Here is an 18,975-nt window from a genome sequence, read left to right as displayed (position 1 = left end):
AACCAATGGGGAGGCTGCGTTTTGTAAGAGCAGGGCGGGATGTGAAAGTCTTGAAGAATAACTCATTGATCAATCTCTCCAACAAGGCTCACAGAGTTGGTCGTGCAAACACCTCTTTACACACAGAAGTTACTTACGGAAAACGTGCTCCGTAATTTCTTGTTTTCACTCGGACGAACAAACAAGGTAAAGCATAGTTTTTCTCATCTTCTAATAACTTTTTTAACATTGTACTCATTGATATATATCTCCATTCAGTAGCTAGCTCACCATGGTTACCATTAGCTTCCTTCACAAAGTCCTACCTCGTTTCTGTTTAGGCTTGATGTTACTACACTGAAAGCTCCTACACACACACAATGTTAAATTAAAAATGAATCAAACATATTAAGTCAGTAAAGCAGTTTTCACGCTGTTAAATGTACTCTTTATGTGTTATTGCTAACATAACATGACCAGTTAAAAGCTCTCTGATGAACTTGAGCTGCTATCTTTATGTTGTTTATCTGTACAGCCACATAATATGTAAATAATGCATCTTAGGTAGGAGGAAGTAGTTTTGTTTTCGATGTTATTATCACTCGTGTTCATTGGTTTTATTTGAACAACACCTTCAGCAATAAGTTGATGAACTTGGAGCTTCTTATATTTATGTTGTTTTATCTGTAAAGCCACATAATGTGTAGGAAGTAGTTTTGTTTTCGATGTTATTATCACTCGTGTTCATTGGTTTATTTTCGAGCCAGCAGAGTGAACAACACCTTCAGCTGAGAGTAAAAAAGCCAAGCATTGAGGTCGCATATATATATATAAAGGAACAAAGCATGGTCTATGTGGGCAAAAGAGTGTGTTACTATGGCAATAATCGACCCCAAACTACAATGTGAGGTGGTATTTCGGTGTGTTTTATTGTCAGAGAGAGAGGAGGGCACATTGTTTGCTAGCTCTGCTCCCTCCCGTCCGGATGTGTGCTTGCTTTTAAAAGAACTGGGGAGTGGCCTGCAGCTCAGTTTCCCGCACTGTATTTAAATCAGCTTGTTCCCTCCCTTTCTGATACTCTCTTGTTGTTGAAGTGACAGCAGCACTGTACAATACACACCACAATACACTGACATCAAGCACTGCCATAATTCATCTTTTTCAGAAACATTTGAATCCATTCATTGACTTAAAATTTATTTGATTTAGACCAAAAAGGAAAAATGAGCTGCCAATTTTTAATGGTGGAATTAGCAAGCAGTGTTTTTTAATGTGTAACTTTATATACTTCTGATCATGTGCCCTGATAATTTATGGTAAGATTATTAGTGTTTTCCTTCAATAGTGATGCATGTTTAATGTTCTTTGTTTGACATGTATTTTTCTTCTCTTCCTGTTTTTTTCCTTTCTGATACTCTGTTGTTGAAGTGACAGCACAGTACAATACAACGCCATCAAGCACTGCCATCATCATATTTCAGCTTTTTTAGAAACATTTGAATCCATTCATTGACTTAAAATTGATTTGCTTTAGACCAAAAAAGGAAAATGCCATTTTTTTTTAATGATGGAATTAGCAGGAACTTCATGCTTTTGACAATAGTCCACATTGTGCTTTCAAAATGCTGGCTTTGGGTGGATTGGAGGCTAAAAAAGAGGAAGAAAAGATTCATTAAATGTTTTGCCAGCTCAGTGTAATCATATTTCAGCTTCTTAGAAACATTTTAATCCATTCATTGACTTAAAATTGATTTGATTTTAGACCAAAAAAGGAAAAACAGCCTGCCATTTTTAATGGTGGATTTAGCAGGAACTTCATGCTTTTGACAAAAGTCCACAAAATGCTTTCAAAAAGCAGGGTGTTAAAAGATTCAAGATGTTTATTGTCACGCCGGTTATACGGGTACAATCGTGTGGAATGCTTTTTTGCTGGGAAGCTCCATTTAAAATAAGTAATATTACAATTATAAAAGGAAATACTTTGTACAAGGCATATTAAGAATATATACATATCAGGAAGTATGAATGTACATGTACAGGCATATTAAGAACAAATGCTATTTGCCATTTTTAATGGTGGAATTGGCAAGCAGTGTTTTTAATGTGTAACTTTATATACTTCTGATCATGTGCCCTGATAATTTATAGTAAGATTATTAGTGTTTTCCTTCAGTAGTGATGTATGTTTGATGTTCTTTGTTTGACAGGTATTTTTCTTCGCTTCTCTTCCTGTTTTTTTTCAGGGTGCAATGGATATGTGATGATGTCACTTCCTCAACCAATAGGGACTGCAGACACTTCCAATCATCCAATCACATTGATTCGGTGGTGTTTAAAAGAACACATGCCACCATTTTATCTTCTTAATGTCCTGCTGAAGGTCCTTGTTCACCGAAACGTTGACTAATAAAGCAGAGAAAAGTGTGTGCCGGAGCAAGTAATTTTTTTGAAAAAGTACATATTGGAGGAGATCTGCTCCCAGCACCACAAACAATTTTGAAAATGTGCATGTTTTCCTCTCCTTGGAATTAGCAGGAACTTCATGCTTTGACAATAGTCCACACAGTGCTTTCAAAAAGCAGGGTGTTAAAATGCTGACTTTGTGTGGATTGGAGGCTAAAAAGAGGAAGAAAAGATTCATTAAAAATTTGCCAGCTCAGTGTGATCATGGGTTTGGCGGTTGGCAGGTTCACAATCAGTGAGTCTTTATTGTCCAGTACAAGGAAATGTGTCTTTGACATAGTTGGCACGAGCCCCCAGGAAGAGCGTTGGTCATTGTTGCCAATTTTCATAGTGGCCAAACAGTGGTACTACAACTTTCGTGTCCGTCATGTGAAGACATTGGGCCCAAAAAGGGCTTTTTTGAGTCGATCCAATGATCCATTAAACAGGACTGGTTACTTAATGATGGGTCATGTTTTGGCTGTTGACACAGGGCAGCTGCAATGTGGATTCAGGTGCGCACGATGGATGGGAAGGAAACCCACCGGGTGGATTCCCTGTCCAAACTCACAAAAGTGGATGAGCTGCGTCTCAAAATCTTGGAGCTCTTCAAGATTGAGCCGGAGAGACAGAGACTGTTCTACCGCGGCAAGCAGGTGAGGTGCCATGGTTGCAATTTTATTCAGAGATGTGTGTTTGATGCTGTTTATGGTATTTGTGTCCTGGTTCTCAAAAATATTAGCATTTAAAAACATAACTGTATGGGAGGGATATGGGTGATGGGTGTTAGCTCAATCATAATTTCTGCTTTAACATTTCCTCATGAATGAAACAGAATGCATAAAATACAAAACACGCATTAAATTAAAAACATGTGATGACTACAAATTTTAAATTCCTGTTATGAAAAAATGTTTCTCATGAGTGTGCAGACACCAGCAGGAAAAATGAGGGACCACTGAAACAAACAAAAAATAGGAAGTGCTGCTTTTCTCCTTTTTAACCACGTCATATATATTTTTGTTTTAAAATCAGATGGAGGACGGCCATACCATATTCGACTACAACGTGGGTCTAAACGACATAGTACAGCTGCTTGTTAGGCAGAAGATGTCTGCTGTTGATCTCGTCAAAAGCAAGGACAAAGAAGCCGAGCTCTCAGACTCTGATTCTGGTTGTGGCTCAACCCAGAGTGAGTCTGACAAGAGCTCAACTCACGGTGAGGTTGAGGGTCAGACCGCCGGCACCTCTGCCCAGACAACCACTGCAGAGCTCGTCGATCCAGGGTTCGGATGTTACAAGGTGAGTTTTAAAACTGGTAGTTGGGCTCAAATTGGGTGGTGTGTTTACAGTTTACTTTTGCTTTGCTCTGTGACGCTCGCTACAACAGGGTTGGAAATTAGCTCCCGCTATTGGCCAAATTCAAACGGTTGCACTTAAATCGTTCCTTGAAAAACTCAACTCAATCGCCGGGGGCCCTACGGAACAGCTGCTTCTGATACGTGCTACAGCGTGTCTGGTGGAATCACATCAGAGTTTGCATCAAGGCTTTGCGTGCATGACGAAGTATCCAAATCCAGTAGTTTGGCACCTCTGTAAAGTCGCTGTTGGACGGATTTATTGTCCATTTCAACTCCACACTAAGGGAACTGAGATGGCTATCCAAATTGCCTATACTTGTATATTCATGCAGTGTTCGCAATATGAGCAAAGTGGGGGATGTAGTTGCTGGAATGTGTTTGAACCTGTCTCCATTTGTTCAACCAAATTCTTATAGACATTGTGAAAATGTGTAATTTTACGTCATGGTTTGAAATTCTGTGTATGTAAGGATGATGGCCTGATGAGACATGAGAAGTACAAGAGAGGCCATTTTGCAATGAACATTCACAAAAATCTAATTTCTTTTGAACATTCACAGAACGCTTCTTGAGATCTTTTGGGTTGTTACTAAATGTGCTGAAAACAATTACTGCTTCTTTTGAAATATCTCTGAAAGTCTTGCTAACTTGCTCTTTTCTGTGTGTTTAAGATCAATGAGCTGGTGGATGCAAGGGACTTGAACATGGGCGCGTGGTTTGAGGCCCAGATTGTTAATGTTACTAAGACAGCAAAGATGCCAGCAGAGGAGGCTGCTGAGGCACAGCCAGCAGAGGAGATACTGTACCATGTTAAATACGAAGAGTAAGAATCCCTTTTCCATTAATCCTGACCAATTCTTTTCCAAATCTTATGACCATGCATTTTTGTGAAAATCAATCTATGTTAATCCCAGCTAACATCACCCTGTCAACCCAAGATCTGCCATCTATCTGTAGTATTAACATAAAACGGCACTTTTTAAACAAATAGTCAACCACCTGCAATGTAGAGCTTTGATTTGGTTGATGGGAGAAAATGAAAAGGAGAAAATAATTGGTTTCAGGAGAGAAAATATTAGATTAAAAGCACACAACTGAACATCAGAATTGATACAAGCAATAGAATTGATTATAAATTGTTGCGGGATTGTGTTGACTAGCTAACGTCCATTCTTTTCTCAAGATAAAACTACTAACTAAAACTAAAACACAACTAGTGAACCGAAGACTATTATTGTTGATGCTCCCAAAGCTGAAGAGGACTAAAGTTTGTCTAAGCATGTTTCCGTAAAATGGTTTAGAACTTCTTTGTCTTTTTGGCACAGTGAGTATATTTTTCAAGTGAGCTTCATAGTCCATCAGAGCTGCAGTGATGGAATGTCAATGTATCTAATATGCAGTTTTACGGTGGTAAAATAAAAATGTTAGTTTCCTGACATTTGTTAAAAGTAATAATAGATTGTTTGATGGAAATAGTCCAATAGAGACGTACACAGACCTTATTTCAAGCGTCTAACTAAAAACCCATAAAAGAAACAAACATTGACTTCCAGATGAGGAAACCGGAAGTGCTAAGATGCTAACTCATTTGTTGGTTTTAGGTTCCTGAAGCAGTCTATACAGAAGAGACATTTTGACATTGAGATAGAAAGCCAGACTAACCTGCTCTGGAGGTTATTCGGGTTACCATGTTGAACGATAAGCTGGGGTCGAGCCCAAAGTTAGTTTGCTTGCTATGATACTAATCTTGTTCAGGGAGACGGGACACATCTCTTGTCACATGCTGTGTAAATATATGACGAAAGATATTGCTGGATAGAAGCATAGTAGATTAGAAGGCACAGCACTAATTTAAACCAAACCCTATCGCCAGTTAGGCAACATAACTTGTGCTGAATTGATGTAAGATGCTCTTAATCTACTACTACTGTAAAGACACAATTTCAGAGACTTGAATACTTACTAGACAAGGCAGTGGCATTGCCTTTGAAATCTTATTTGTGAGACTAAAATTGATATTTAATGACTGCGTAGCATTGTTTTTTTGTTATTTTTGTGGCATCTCTGGCCTTTGCCCTCCCTGAAAGGTGCTTGTGTGTTTGTGAGCTTGCAAGTGCGTTAGTTAGTGTTTGAGGAACTGTTCCAGTGTTGTAATTGTTCAAACCGGCTGCACCAGCAGTCGATCCTCACCATTCAAACATATTTTGATGCATTCGGCTCCCATGCTGCACTGTGTAGGAAGCACCTGTGGTGGTGTGTGGCTAGCCTCCAAACTGCAAACTGATCTGGTATCACATTTACTACCACAGCTACCCAGAGAACGGGGTGATTGAGTTGCTGGCTAAGGATGTTCGCCCGCGGGCCCGTACGGTATACCAGTGGCACCAGCTGGAGCCGGAAATGGTCGTTATGGTCAACTTCAACCCAGACGACCCCAAGGAGCGCGGCTACTGGTACGACGCTGAGATCCAGAGGAAGAGGGAGACGCGCACCGTGCGAGAGGTCCACGCCAAAATTATCCTTGGGTAAGGGCTTTGTTGCATGTAAAGGTTCAATTACTGCATTTTGTAGTAGTACACAAAGTAGGGGGAACACCTGCTGCAGTGGCAGGTGATCATCCTGTGGTCTTATTTTTATTTTTATCAACATTTGTTAGGTTTTCGGATGCCACAGTAGCAGGTGGGAACAGGTGAATTTCCTGTCGTGGTTTCAAAGTAGATTGCATATTATAGTACTCTGCTCTAGTAACATTTTAAGAAGTTGGGGTGTAAACCACTGTATGTGGATTTGGATCTCATTTACGCTCAGAGGAAAAGAGGTACATTTGGCTCTTTTGATGATGGTATAAAAAGTAGCCTTAGTTTTTATGTATGTATTACATACTGCTGCGTTTCTGTCTTTATAGTTCCCTATTATCCCTGCTGAGTTTCATGTTTTTGCTGTTCTGAACTTGTATACATACATATATAGATAGATAGAGTAAGCAGGAGAATGCACTATATTATACACTTTATTGTTACCATGCAGGGCACTTTGACAGTTAGTTTCTTTGTTTGCAGTGATGCTGGCGACTCCCTTAATGATTGCCGGATCATGTTCCTGACTGAAATCTACAAAATCGAGGGGCCTGGTTCTGTGGGTGACACCCCAGCTGGATCTGAGAGTCCACTGAAAAGTAGGTTTAAGGATGAAAAATGTAAATTGTAAAGATGTGTTAGTAGCTATCGACATTGTAAAGACTGACTTGTAAATCATCAGGATTTTGAATAGTCTGTGTGAACAGTTGATGTTAATTGGTACATATGAAACCTGCCCCACCTTATAGAAAATGCTGTATAATGACATACAATATAATGAAATGTCTGTATTCTCCAGGATCAAATGGACCTGAGTGCAAACACTGTAAGGATGATCCCAACAAAAAGTGTCAGTGGTGTAACTGCCATATCTGCGGCATCAAGCAGGATCCTGACAAACAGCTGCTGTGTGATGAATGTGACATGGCCTATCACATCTACTGCCTGAACCCTCCGCTCACCTCCATCCCTGAAGACGAGGACTGGTCAGTGGGATCATATACAGCACCCCACTATTCACATTCATACATTCAGATATCCTGACATTTAAGGGGAGACCCCCCAGGTGAATAGGGTAAAAAAAAAAGTGAACTAATGGATATCGGCATGAAACTTCCCCATTTGATTACTTAAAATTAAGACAATTATTTTTTTGTAAGACAAGTTTTCTGTAATGTTATGTTTAGATATGCTAATGAGGCATTCTCTAATGCTAACTTTTGGTAAATTTAGGAGAAATCTACAGATACAAATAGACAAAGTGTAGTAAAATAAACACCTAAATGTGTATTTTGGATGTTTTCTCTCCACTAGTCTGAAAGAAGACGGTACACAAAAAATTCATATGTAGATGATTAAAGAGCGATCTTGAGGCAATTGTCACCTGTATTTGTGAAGGTATTTTTTCAAATGCACTCAATATTGGCCTAAATGATGTTGTTCCTTCAAGTCAAGAACTCATAACAAACCCAGTATTCATTGCAAATACTGCGATTTAACATCTTCAAGTACTTCAAAGCTGTTTTGTGCAGCTTTGGATTAGTATGGCATCAAGTGTCAGAGCTGTTTTGCTGAATCAAAACACTGAACATGAGTGTGTTTTGTTCCTCGGAAATCAAACAGCCAACCAACCAGATTCACACTCTTAATGACATGAAGTCGTCCTTTTGGTCATCACTTGTGTTACTGATAGGCTGTGCTTGAATTGACCTTTACTCTGAATGTCCTACTATCGCAGGTATTGCCCAGGTTGCCGTAATGACTCCAATGAGGTTGTGTTGGCCGGAGAGAAGCTGAAGGAGAGCAAGAAGAAATCTAAGATGGCTTCTGCCAGCTCCACCAGCCAGAGGGACTGGGGCAAGGTGAGGGATGACACAGTGCTGCCAGACAGCAAATCTTATTCAGATGTAGGGCTGCAACTAAGGATTATTTTCATTGTCGATTTGTTGATTATTTTCTCAATTAATCGATTAGTTGTTTGGTCTATAATATGTCAGAAAATGGCAAAAAAAGGTTGATCAGTGTTTCCCAAAGCCGAAGATGACGTCTTCAAATGTCTTGTTTTGTCCACAACTCAAAGATATTAATTTTACTGTCAAAGAGGAGTAAAGAAACCAGAAAATATTCACATTTAAGAAGCTGGAATCAGAGAATTTCTTTCTTAAAATTACTCAAACCGATTTAATCAACTATCAAAATGGTTGGTGATTAATTTAATAGTTGACAACTAATCGATTAATCGTTGGAGCTCTATTCAGATTTGCAAAAAATATTTAGATTGTGTGTTTTTTTGTTTTTTTTTATATTTGAAATTATGATTTGGATAGGTTACTTCTGGGCATGGATCACCAGTGAACCCCATATAACTAGATCACCATTTAAAAGAATAAAACTATAGTTTATCATTGTTGAAATTACGAACAATGAATATTTTTATAATGCCAACCAAGGTGATTATGTCAAAGAATTTTATATTGGCTCTGGTTATAGTACATGCTTTATGTTGAAAGAAATAAAATTACGGATTACATGCTCTGTGTCCTTGTAGACAACTAGCTACGATACTATTCTTGGTGTTAAACACCAACGTTTTCAAATACAATTTCTTCTCCCCCTCCAGGGAATGGCCTGTGTTGGCCGAACCACGCAGTGCACCATCGTCCCGTCCAACCACTACGGCCCAATCCCCGGTGTCCCTGTTGGCTCCCTGTGGAAGTTCAGAGTGCAGGTCGGTCACACAACTGGTGTTGCACCATATGTAGAGCATAAATAATACCAATGTTTTGTGGTCATTTGTTCCAGTGACCATCAATAATGTTTAAATTCTTTGGCTTTTCTAGGTCAGTGAATCTGGCGTCCACAGGCCTCATGTAGCTGGGATCCACGGCAGGAGCAACGATGGGGCCTACTCTCTGGTCCTGGCAGGAGGATATGAGGATGACGTGGTATGCTCTTTTTCTTTCTTAAACAATTATTAAATAAACGGGCTTAAGTGATATCAGAATAGTTGGTATGATATGAAACCCATGTTTCTATTAACCTAAAATCTGCAGCCGAACCTTTGTAGTTTTAATGTATTTAATATTTGTAATGCGTCTTACATTTTAGGATGATGGTAATGAGTTCACATACACTGGCTCTGGGGGACGAGATCTTTCTGGAAACAAGAGGACCGCTGAGCAATCATGTGATCAGACACTTACCCACATGAACCGGTATGACGCTAAAGGACATAACATATTATAACTTCCTTTTAAATTAACAGGATTTGATGGCGTCATTTTATTTTGGATATCTAAATTGTTTACTCTGGTTCTCACCAGGGCGGTGGCTCTCAACTGCAACATCCCTGTCAACGACAAGAACGGAGCTGAGGCCAAGAACTGGAAGGCAGGCAAACCAGTGAGAGTTGTGCGCAGCTGCAAGGGTCGCAAGCATAGTAAATACTCTCCTGAGGAAGGAAACCGATATGATGGGATATATAAGGTATGAGGGAACACTGGACACATTTCTGTATGTCCTTTGGAGTTGTCAAACAGCTGATGCACAACAGTTATGCAAACTATTAATCAACGTGACATTTAACTAATTTCATTGATACATTGAATGATTCAACTGCAAAGATCTGCTCGTGTAGTTTGAATAACTATTTTTTTGCTGAATAATCTTGTGACTTTTAGCATCTATTTGTAGTTTTACTTTGTGTCATTGACTTCTTTCAGGTAGTGAAGTACTGGCCAGCCAAGGGAAAGTCTGGCTTCTTGGTCTGGCGGTATCTGCTGAAGCGTGATGATGACGAGCCGGCACCATGGACCAGAGATGGCAAGGAACGCGTCAAGAAGCTCGGCCTCACCATGCAGGTAGAGATGATCATTCAGACTACATTATACCAAGAGGGTTTTTGTATCCTAAATAGGGCTGCACAATTCTGAGAAAATATCGAATTGCTATTATTTTGACTGATATTGCGATAAGATTTGCGATATTAGAATGAATGACATTTATTTTTCATTTTTACTGGAAAAACCTTAAGTATATGATGTGTAGGCCAGGACATTGACAATATTTAATTTAAAATTGTATTTTGACACACATTTGATCTTTAACAAATATTGTGCCTCCTGCGATTTTAAAGTTAAAGTTGGCCGTATTGCGTTTTCGATAAAATTGATTAATTGTGCAGCCCTAATACTAAAAGTACCAGTATGTTTTGGGACGTAAACATAGGTATGGTGTTGTAATGTGATCAGCTCCCAATTCAATTAAGTTCACAATGCAGGGTTCACATTACTTTTATACAATTTTGACTGAAAATAAACTGAGTAGAAAGTTTACCTTTTTATATACTTAAGCATGAAATGTGCAAAAAAAACGTAAGTTTTACTATGTAATTGTTCATAATTTTGCTTAGATGTTTGTGTAGAATGCATAAATAAATTGTGAAATGAATAGAAAAACAATAGCCTTGTTTTACAAGCATATCCTGGACTCCATTTTGAAGTATAAAATTACCTCGATAAGAATGTCTAAAATCCACGTTAACCTGCTAAAAGACATGTCAATCAGGATGCAAACATCAGCTGTGCTTTGAGCTGATTTCTAGCACTAGCATAACTTCAATTAAATGGACTCCATCTTGTTCCAGTATCCTGCTGGCTATCAGAAAGAGAAAGAGAACAAAAATGAAGTGGAGGAAGAGTCGGCGACACCCAGCAAGTCAAAGAGGAAGAGAAAATCTCAGGGCAGCGGTGAGTTCTGTGTGTATGTGGGTGTTTTTGTTACCAGTTGAAGTGATCATAATTCCGGGTGCAGGCGGCAAATTGATGTTTCTACTGGTTTTTTTTTTCTGTGTAGAAACTCAAGTATTATTGCCTTTTATACTCTGTAGTGATTTTAAAATGTGTTTCTCTCTATCAGAATCCACAACCTCACCAGGCAAGACTCCTAAGAAAACAAAGGTAGAAGTGTACAAGCTTACCAAGGAGCAGAAATCCATCATTAAGAATGACAAGCTAAACAAGAAGCTGTGGGATGAAGCCATGGAGTCACTGTCACTTGGACCGGTGAGTACGGCTGTGTTTTTAAACGCTTAAGCCCATGTTTGGGGGAATCTGTGGGTCGTTGAGAAGACGTTGAGACAAGAGATTTGTTTCGAGATGAACTGCGCCTCGCCTGGAAAGTGGATGAGATCAAAGCCGTGACAAAAAGATGTAGTCAAGTCAAAAACTTTCCACCAGTCTTCAAAGAATATACAGGAAGTCACCAAAATATTGATATCCTGTTAGATCCATCTACCTGTAGTTCTCAGACCACATTATCAACTACACAAGATATATTTGTTAACAGATTAAACCTTCATTGCAAAACATGACTAATAGCCTACAATCTGGCGTTAAATAAGTACACAGAAAATTGGGATTTTTACAAAACGTTGTTATCCGCTCTTTGATCAGGCGTTTCCCAACATACCCTGGGTCTTGCAGTCGGTGGAGAGCGGCTGCGGCGCCTGGCTCTATGAACTGCGTGAGGTTATCGTTACCTTTATGTGCATGACCTCATGATCAAGTTGGTCACAAATCTAACCGGCATGCACTGTGCGGTGATCGTCAGTGATAGATTATGCGCAGGCTTGGCTCATGAACGAGCCTGTTCTGTGACTTTAATGAAGAAATAATGATTTTAATAAATTAATGGTAGAGTTGAATAGTAGCCCCAGCATAACATATTTAATACAAGCAAACAATTAATACATCACATTGGTGTGATTTAAAAAAAACAAAAAAAACGAAAATGTCCCACGTTATACCTTGAAAATGAAGAAATATCATGTTGCCAGCATTGCATGGTCCTAGCGATGACCTTAAACAAGAAATCACATCAGTGCTCTTGCATACAAAGTTCTATCGACAACAAATCTGTGCTTATAGTGGATGCATTGCTGAACTAAAAATGGCTAGTATGAAAAAGTTTGGTTTGTGCGACTGTTGCATGAAGCTTCGTTAGTGCCGGATTTTGCTGCTACTTGAAACCAGTCTGAACTAGTTATCTCTAGATGGGTGTTTTGTTTAAAAGCAACAGAGGATGTACATTTCTGCAAATGACAACTAGGGTGCTCAGTAAATCTCTCACACTTATGAAACGGCAGAAGGCTGTGTTCATCAATTTAAAAGAAAAAAAACAGCTAAGAACTGCTTTAACTCTCCTGCTAGTCGTAGAGTAGTTTGTAAAGTTGTTTCACATGTTTTGTTTCCGCAGAAATTCTTGAACAAAGTTGAAGACGTTTTCCTCTGCATCTGCTGCCAAGAAGTGGTCTACCAGCCCCTCACCACAGAGTGCCAACACAATGTCTGCAGGGTAAGAAGAAACTATCATTGTCCTTTAATAGCAGGTGCAAAACAAGTGATAAAAGACTCCATGGATACACTACTGATGCAATACTATTCACTTAGATAGGTGAGCTTTCAGCTTGTAGACACATTTACATCTTTAAAATACAGGGAGCGGGGAAGGTCTTGCTTTTTGACTTGGTTGTATGCAGTTACTCGATCATACCTCTTTAACCCTTTGAACTCTGCAATTGAAATGGTCTACGTTGGCCTTTTTGCTTATTGTGATGTTTTTTCTTGGAGTATGCTTCATATCCCTAAAATCTGAACAACCTAAGCTAAAGGGTTATGCAAGTCAATAAACCATAATAATTGACACAAGTTTTGAAAATGTGTCCTAAATTGAAAAAAAACAAATTCATAAAATGTTACTAAATAAAGACAATACATATTGATCCAAAATGTAGAAACATGAACCAAATATCTCTCAACACTCCAGAAGTTATTTGAACTGTGCACATTTTGTAGTTTTTGAGATGTGCTCATTTTTATGAGCAGATTGAGTGCAAAGGCGTTTTTATATTTGTTACGTTATGCTACTGAATGATGTCATAACGAGCGTACAATGTGATGACGCGTAAGACGGAAGCCTTAAGCCCGGGCCACACAGCGCGCTTCATGCTCGCGTGACGGCAACGTCGCGTGTTGTTTTTTATTTCGGCGTCCATGTTAACAGGTTAGAGTGGACACACTGCCCGCATGAGACGCACGTCAGACGCGCGTCAGACGTGCGTCTATTTTATAGAATAGAAGGCTCGCCTATTTTTCACGCTTGCCGCTTACCTCTCGGCTGCGTCTCCCAGCAGCAACAGACAGTGAAGGTGATCTATTGACAGTATATGAGCAAGATTACTACAGTTTCCATGTCTAGACATCTGTAGAATATGTCACTGACCATCAATATTTTACACTTCCTATCTAGATTTCAAAATAAAAGTCCTCTAGCGTTTTTAGTGCACAGAATCATTCATTCATTAACACAATGCTTTTATTCTGAAATACTCTAAAGCAGTTGTCTGCTTGCAGGTTTCCATCAAGTTAATATAGTACAGGCTTTTAATTATGTAAACACTGTAGTAGTCATAGCAGAAACCCTACATATGCTATACATATAATAGACTGGGTTAATAGGTTATAAGAACATCAGGTGATAGTTGGCAGTATTTTTCCAATGCTCTCTCTCTCTCTCTCTCTCTCTCTCTCTCTCTCTCTCTCTCACTCTCACTCTCACTCTCTCACTCTCTCACTCTCTCACTCTCACACACACACACACACCAAACACCACGTAACTTTATTGTTCTTTCTTTTAGAGGTGTTATTTAATTTTTTTTAAAGATATTTAATAATAATTTTCGTTTTCTAAAGGTTAACAAATAACGAAACTGTTTATTTTGCTTTGTTTTATAATAATAAAAAAAAACCACTTTACTTATATTTATCATTCTGAAATACTTCAGGTGTTTTTCTCCATCAAGGCGCAGTTCAGCAACAAGGTGGTGAAAAGCTCCAAGTTGCCTGAGATGTCGGAACATCAGCATTTATAATGTAAATTGCTGTCCCGCCCCAGATGTAAATTAAGTCCTTTTCGATAAAAGCCGCAACCTGGAATGCTGTAGAACAGGAACCCGAAACCCCCTGGAAATGTTGTTTAAAACTGTGCCAGTCAAAGTGAAGAGGGATTGCTGTAGGCTCTCTCTTACTACTAATGTATTTTTTTGTATTAATATATAGCCCACAGAAATCCCTCTTCACTGTCAATGAAGAGGGATTTATATATATATATATATATATATATAGCCCATATAAATCCCTCCTCACTGTCAGTGAAGAGGGATTTATATATATATAAATCCCTCTTCACTGACAGAAAAGAGGGATTTATATGGGCTATATATTAATATTTATGTATGAATTTATTTGCTTGTTTTTAATAATATTTACAAATTACCACACAGTTCTTACCCTTTTTTGTCTTAAATAAATATAAATCACATTTATTATGAAGTTAAATGGCCATTAAAAGGCAAACTCTATGTAGAAAGAAAGGGCTGTCAGCAACAGCAAAAACACAGCTGACAGGTAGCTCCGAGACGCTCCCGAGACGTTGGTAACTCGCGTCTAGTGTGAACACCCTAGGTGGGCATGACGCGGCCACGACGTGACGCTGCCGTCAGGCGAGCCTGAAGCGCGCTGTGTGGCCCCGGCGTTAGCTTTCTGCTGCAAAAAGGATGAATGCTGTAGTTATGTTTTTTTATTTTAGATCGATTTTAAACACAATTAAAAACAATTTATTATGTTGTAGTGGTGGTGTTAGAACTGTTATGTTAAACGTCATGGTAGCTGTAGTATCTTTTGAACTATCGGCACATCCCTACATTAGACCCACCTCTGACTAATGTTTCTGAAACTGTCAAATAGCATTATGGGGAATGCAGGAAACTACTAATTAAAGGTCTCAACAAACTGAATCTTAAACTTACAAATTGACATTTAACAATACATGAGTAACCTGTGAAATTTAAATGCTTAAAAAATGGTAAGAGTGCCTGAAAGTGAAAGCTGTTGTTTCTTTTTACCTCAGGAATGCCTTCAGCGGTCCTTCAGAGCAGATGTGTACACCTGCCCGGCCTGCAGGCACGACCTGGGCAAAAACTACGCCATGACCATCAACAAACCCCTGCAAGATATTCTAAATCAGTTTTTCCCAGGGTACAGCAATGGGCGATGATCATTGGTTCTGCCATCTCAGCCCTCGAGGAAACGCGATTTAAACAGTAAGGGGAATTTTCAGTAGAGGCAATAAAGAATCAGTTTCTCTTAATATATTTTTTATGATTATAAAACTACAATTTTTGTGGACTTCAATGCCACAATTTTTTCACCTTGGATCTGCCATGATGTGTAGTTAAAGATAAATTGAGAATTCCTTTTGTAACCGTACCATTACTCCGTTAATACCTTACACCGTGATTTTACTCCCAGCGTTTAATTTTGTTCCATTAACTAATGCTAATGTTATCCATATTGTAAGATGTTTTAACTAAATCCCTCCATGTTTAGCACTCCTTAAGAGAATGTTAAGGCAAAGTGGTTTGGCCGTTTGCTCAACTTTGTTTGGAAATTTCTTTTTGTACAAGGCTATTAATAGAATCTGGTCTGCCGTTAGTTTGGCTGTGGTTGGTTGTCATTTTGGTGCAATTTTTTAAATCTGATCGTGTAGTCTGAGATTTAAATTGGTTTACATTCACATCTGACCTCGAAGCCTCCGTTATGCCTCTCCTGTAGCCATGTACTTGGCTGTACTTTACTTTTTTAATCTCTTGCATAGGTTCAATAGACAAACTAACAATGTCCACATGATCAGATGATTGAAATTGCACTAAGATGACACGTGAACAAAGCTGCTCTAAAAATTTAGATGATACCTGACATACAAGCGCGCAAACTGAACCAGTTAAAGTTTTTTTTGTTTTTCTGCTCTTCAGCAGTCTTGAGAGGAAGTGTCTTGTCGGGAAATGATGTCGTCAAACATGGTTGGATTTTCTAACTTATGTATTGGTTCCTTCAATATTTTCATACAGTAATTTTATACCTGTATATTCAGCTTGTGAGATTTGGTATAAAAGTTACTATGAATTTGATACAACCTAGAAAGCTCAATGTGATCAATTCCTAAACTCATTTTGTATACTGTGGTGATTGATTTGAATTTCCCCTGTTTTAAAAAGATTAACTTTTAAAGTCCAAAGAAACAAAAGTGCTTAACCAAGAGTGTAATGTAGGACTCCCCTTTTCTAGATTTTTAGACATTGTCCCCGCCACTCAAACCTAATTGAGTATAGAAACTTTATTCGTATTTTTCGCTAAAATTAAAATGTGTACTTTTTCATCTTTTATAATCTATTACTGCCATCTCTGGGGGAGCTGTTCAGTCCGATTTTTGTGTCTCCTGTGGTCCCTTGTAATACCTGACCTCATTTAAAACCAGTTAATGCTTGCATCAAGATGACATGTTAATGAAAGTCCACACACTGCTCCTGAAATTTGAAGTTTTATCTGACTAAATGATCTGAATTTGTTATTGACTACTTTTACCGTTGCCTTTGTCATTTATCAATATTTGGTGTTGAATTTCAACAGCAGTGTGTGACGATGTCCATCCACATGCCAGCACTTTGAGTTTTGATGGAGAGACAAAGATTTGCATCGACTGGGAAATGTATATTTTCTGAAATTGTATAATTTTTAGTCCATTTTAGTTTTGATATGTAGTTTTAGAATTGCTTGCACACGTTTGGTGCACAAATTGTCAATACATTTTCAGTGTTATTCAATAAAAAAGTGAAAATGAAGTCTTATTATATTTTTTTTGGGGGGGAAACTGTATTATGGAAGCCCATTTATGCCACTGATGAATAAAAAGATCCTGTAAGTCATTATGAGTTAGTATCTCAATATTTTTGACTTACCATCTCATTATTTTGACTTAAGCCTACCATAACAAGCACATTTTCGCAAATGTGATGAATATTTCTCATAATTTTGAGATTCCAAGTTGAAATATTGATATAGTAAGTAAAAATAATGAGATAGTAAGTCAGAATATTGAAACAGTAGGTCAAAATATTGAGATACTAAGTCAAACTATTGAGATATTACATAAAACATTGAGAAAGCAAGTCAAACTATTGAGATGGTAAAGAAAAAATTGAAATATCAAGTCAAAATATTGAAATACTAAGTCAAAATATTGAGATGGTAAAGAAAAAAAATTAAATAGTAATTAAAAATATTGAGATATTAAGTCACAATATTGAGATAAGTCAAAGATATTGAGATACTAAGTCAAACTATTGAGATAGTAAATAAAAAATATTTGGATACTAAGTCAAGTATTGAGACACTAACTCATTATTTTGAGATAGTATCTTATTTTAGTGACTTGCAAGATCTTTTTTTCATCACGGTGGCAGAAATGGGCTTCCATAAATGTGTTTATGAAAACTGACTTACATCTTGAAGGTTTTAGCCATGATGATCTTGAATGAACTGGTATAGTGCTTTTAGTTCTGACAAGAATAAAAAAAAGACCGAAGAGTTTTACAATGATACATTTTAAGTACAGAACTGACTTTAAACTTGATTCTTAATGTAAACGTAGAAAGTCACTCAAACAGAAGATTCAGAGAAACTGGATCAGGAAATTGGAGCAGTAGAGAGCATGATGTTTGAGGGGTTTTGGACAAACCTTTGAACTCGTACAAGCATCATAACAATGTTGGTAAAATGTGTTTACTTGCACTGAGGGTCATATTTATCTCATGGTCAGTGGAGCCTGCAGTTTTATGCACCAAATATTTAGAACAAGCTCCCAGAAACCTGCAGGACCGCTCCAACTATTAGTTCTTTTAAATCAAAGCTTAAAACGTTCTCGTTTGCTGCTGCCTTTTATTAAATCAAATATATTGCACTATAACTTTTACTCTTGTGTGTTATACTCTATTTTAGCTTCGATCATAGCTTTTATTTTTAGCTTGTTTTTATTTTCTAATATTTAATGTTTTTATAACTGTTTTTAATTATGTCTTAATGTTCTTTTGAACTTTGTCGCAATGTTCTTGAATGTTTATGTGAAGCACTTTGAATTGCCCTGTTGCTGAAATGTGCTATACCAGGGGTCTGCAACCTGCGGCTCTGGAGCCACATGCTCCTCTCCAGTGGCTCCCTGTGGAATTTTAAAAATGGAAATGAATAACTGTTTTTTGTTTACATTTTCATTTTTATTTATCATTGTTGTAGGTCTATGGTACGACGGTACGATGAGGTATTAGGGCCACATTGAGGAAAAAAAAATAAATCTCAGATTTCAAGAATAAAGTCATAGGTTTATGAGAAAGAAAGTTGTAATACTATGAGAAGAAAGTCATAAAGTAGTAATTTTACGTGCTATTTTCTTTTTTTCTTGTAAAGTTATGACTTTATTCTACTAATTTTATGACTTTGTTTCTCGTAAAGTTATGACTTTATTCTGGTAATATTACAACTTTTTTGTCTTGTTAAGTTATGACTTTATTCTCGTAATATTCCGACTTTTTTTTCTTGTTAAGTTATGACTTTATTCTCGTAATATTACGTTGTTTTCCCCGTAAAGTTATGACATTATTCTCGTAATGTTACAACTTTTTTCTCGTAAAGTTATGACTTTATTCTGTAAATCTCAGATGTTTTTTC

General features: G+C 37.8%; 1 protein-coding gene across 3 annotated transcripts; it reads left to right on the top strand.

The window, feature by feature from the left end:
- Window positions 1-47: 47 nt before the first annotated feature.
- Window positions 48-17,096, top strand: uhrf1 (ubiquitin-like with PHD and ring finger domains 1). 3 transcript variants are annotated; one of them, XM_074634622.1, is made up of 18 exons: window positions 48-186; window positions 2,915-3,077; window positions 3,457-3,723; window positions 4,454-4,605; window positions 6,092-6,307; window positions 6,842-6,957; window positions 7,158-7,344; window positions 8,097-8,220; window positions 8,979-9,086; window positions 9,199-9,303; window positions 9,467-9,573; window positions 9,682-9,844; window positions 10,081-10,218; window positions 11,004-11,106; window positions 11,276-11,421; window positions 12,614-12,712; window positions 15,326-15,518; window positions 16,230-16,369. In XM_074634622.1, the coding sequence occupies exons 2-17, from the start codon at window positions 2,925-2,927 to the stop codon at window positions 15,470-15,472; spliced, it is 2,331 nt and encodes a 776-aa protein (XP_074490723.1). In that variant the 5' UTR covers window positions 48-186; window positions 2,915-2,924; the 3' UTR covers window positions 15,473-15,518; window positions 16,230-16,369. The 3 variants fall into 3 exon arrangements, with proteins under 3 accessions (XP_074490723.1, XP_074490722.1, XP_074490724.1); XM_074634621.1 differs by having other exon boundaries at window positions 15,326-17,096; XM_074634623.1 differs by having other exon boundaries at window positions 56-186; window positions 2,920-3,077; window positions 15,326-17,096.
- The last annotated feature ends 1,879 nt before the right edge of the window (window positions 17,097-18,975 follow it).

This window comes from Sebastes fasciatus, chromosome 5, assembly GCF_043250625.1.
Source record: "Sebastes fasciatus isolate fSebFas1 chromosome 5, fSebFas1.pri, whole genome shotgun sequence".
In the NCBI taxonomy this organism is placed as follows: domain Eukaryota; kingdom Metazoa; phylum Chordata; class Actinopteri; order Perciformes; family Sebastidae; genus Sebastes; species Sebastes fasciatus.
The sequence above is the reverse complement of the archived record's forward strand: the minus strand, read 5'-3'. Positions and strand labels throughout refer to the sequence as shown.

Excerpts from the sequence above, each read along its gene's own strand:
- uhrf1 (XM_074634621.1), top strand. The coding sequence starts at position 2,925 with ATGTGGATTCAGGTGCGCACGATGGATGGGAAGGAAACCCACCGGGTG. Across the intron at positions 9,087-9,198 it reads TGTGGAAGTTCAGAGTGCAG|GTCAGTGAATCTGGCGTCCA; the intron begins GTCGGTCACACA and ends TGGCTTTTCTAG. Across the intron at positions 9,304-9,466 it reads GAGGATATGAGGATGACGTG|GATGATGGTAATGAGTTCAC; the intron begins GTATGCTCTTTT and ends CTTACATTTTAG.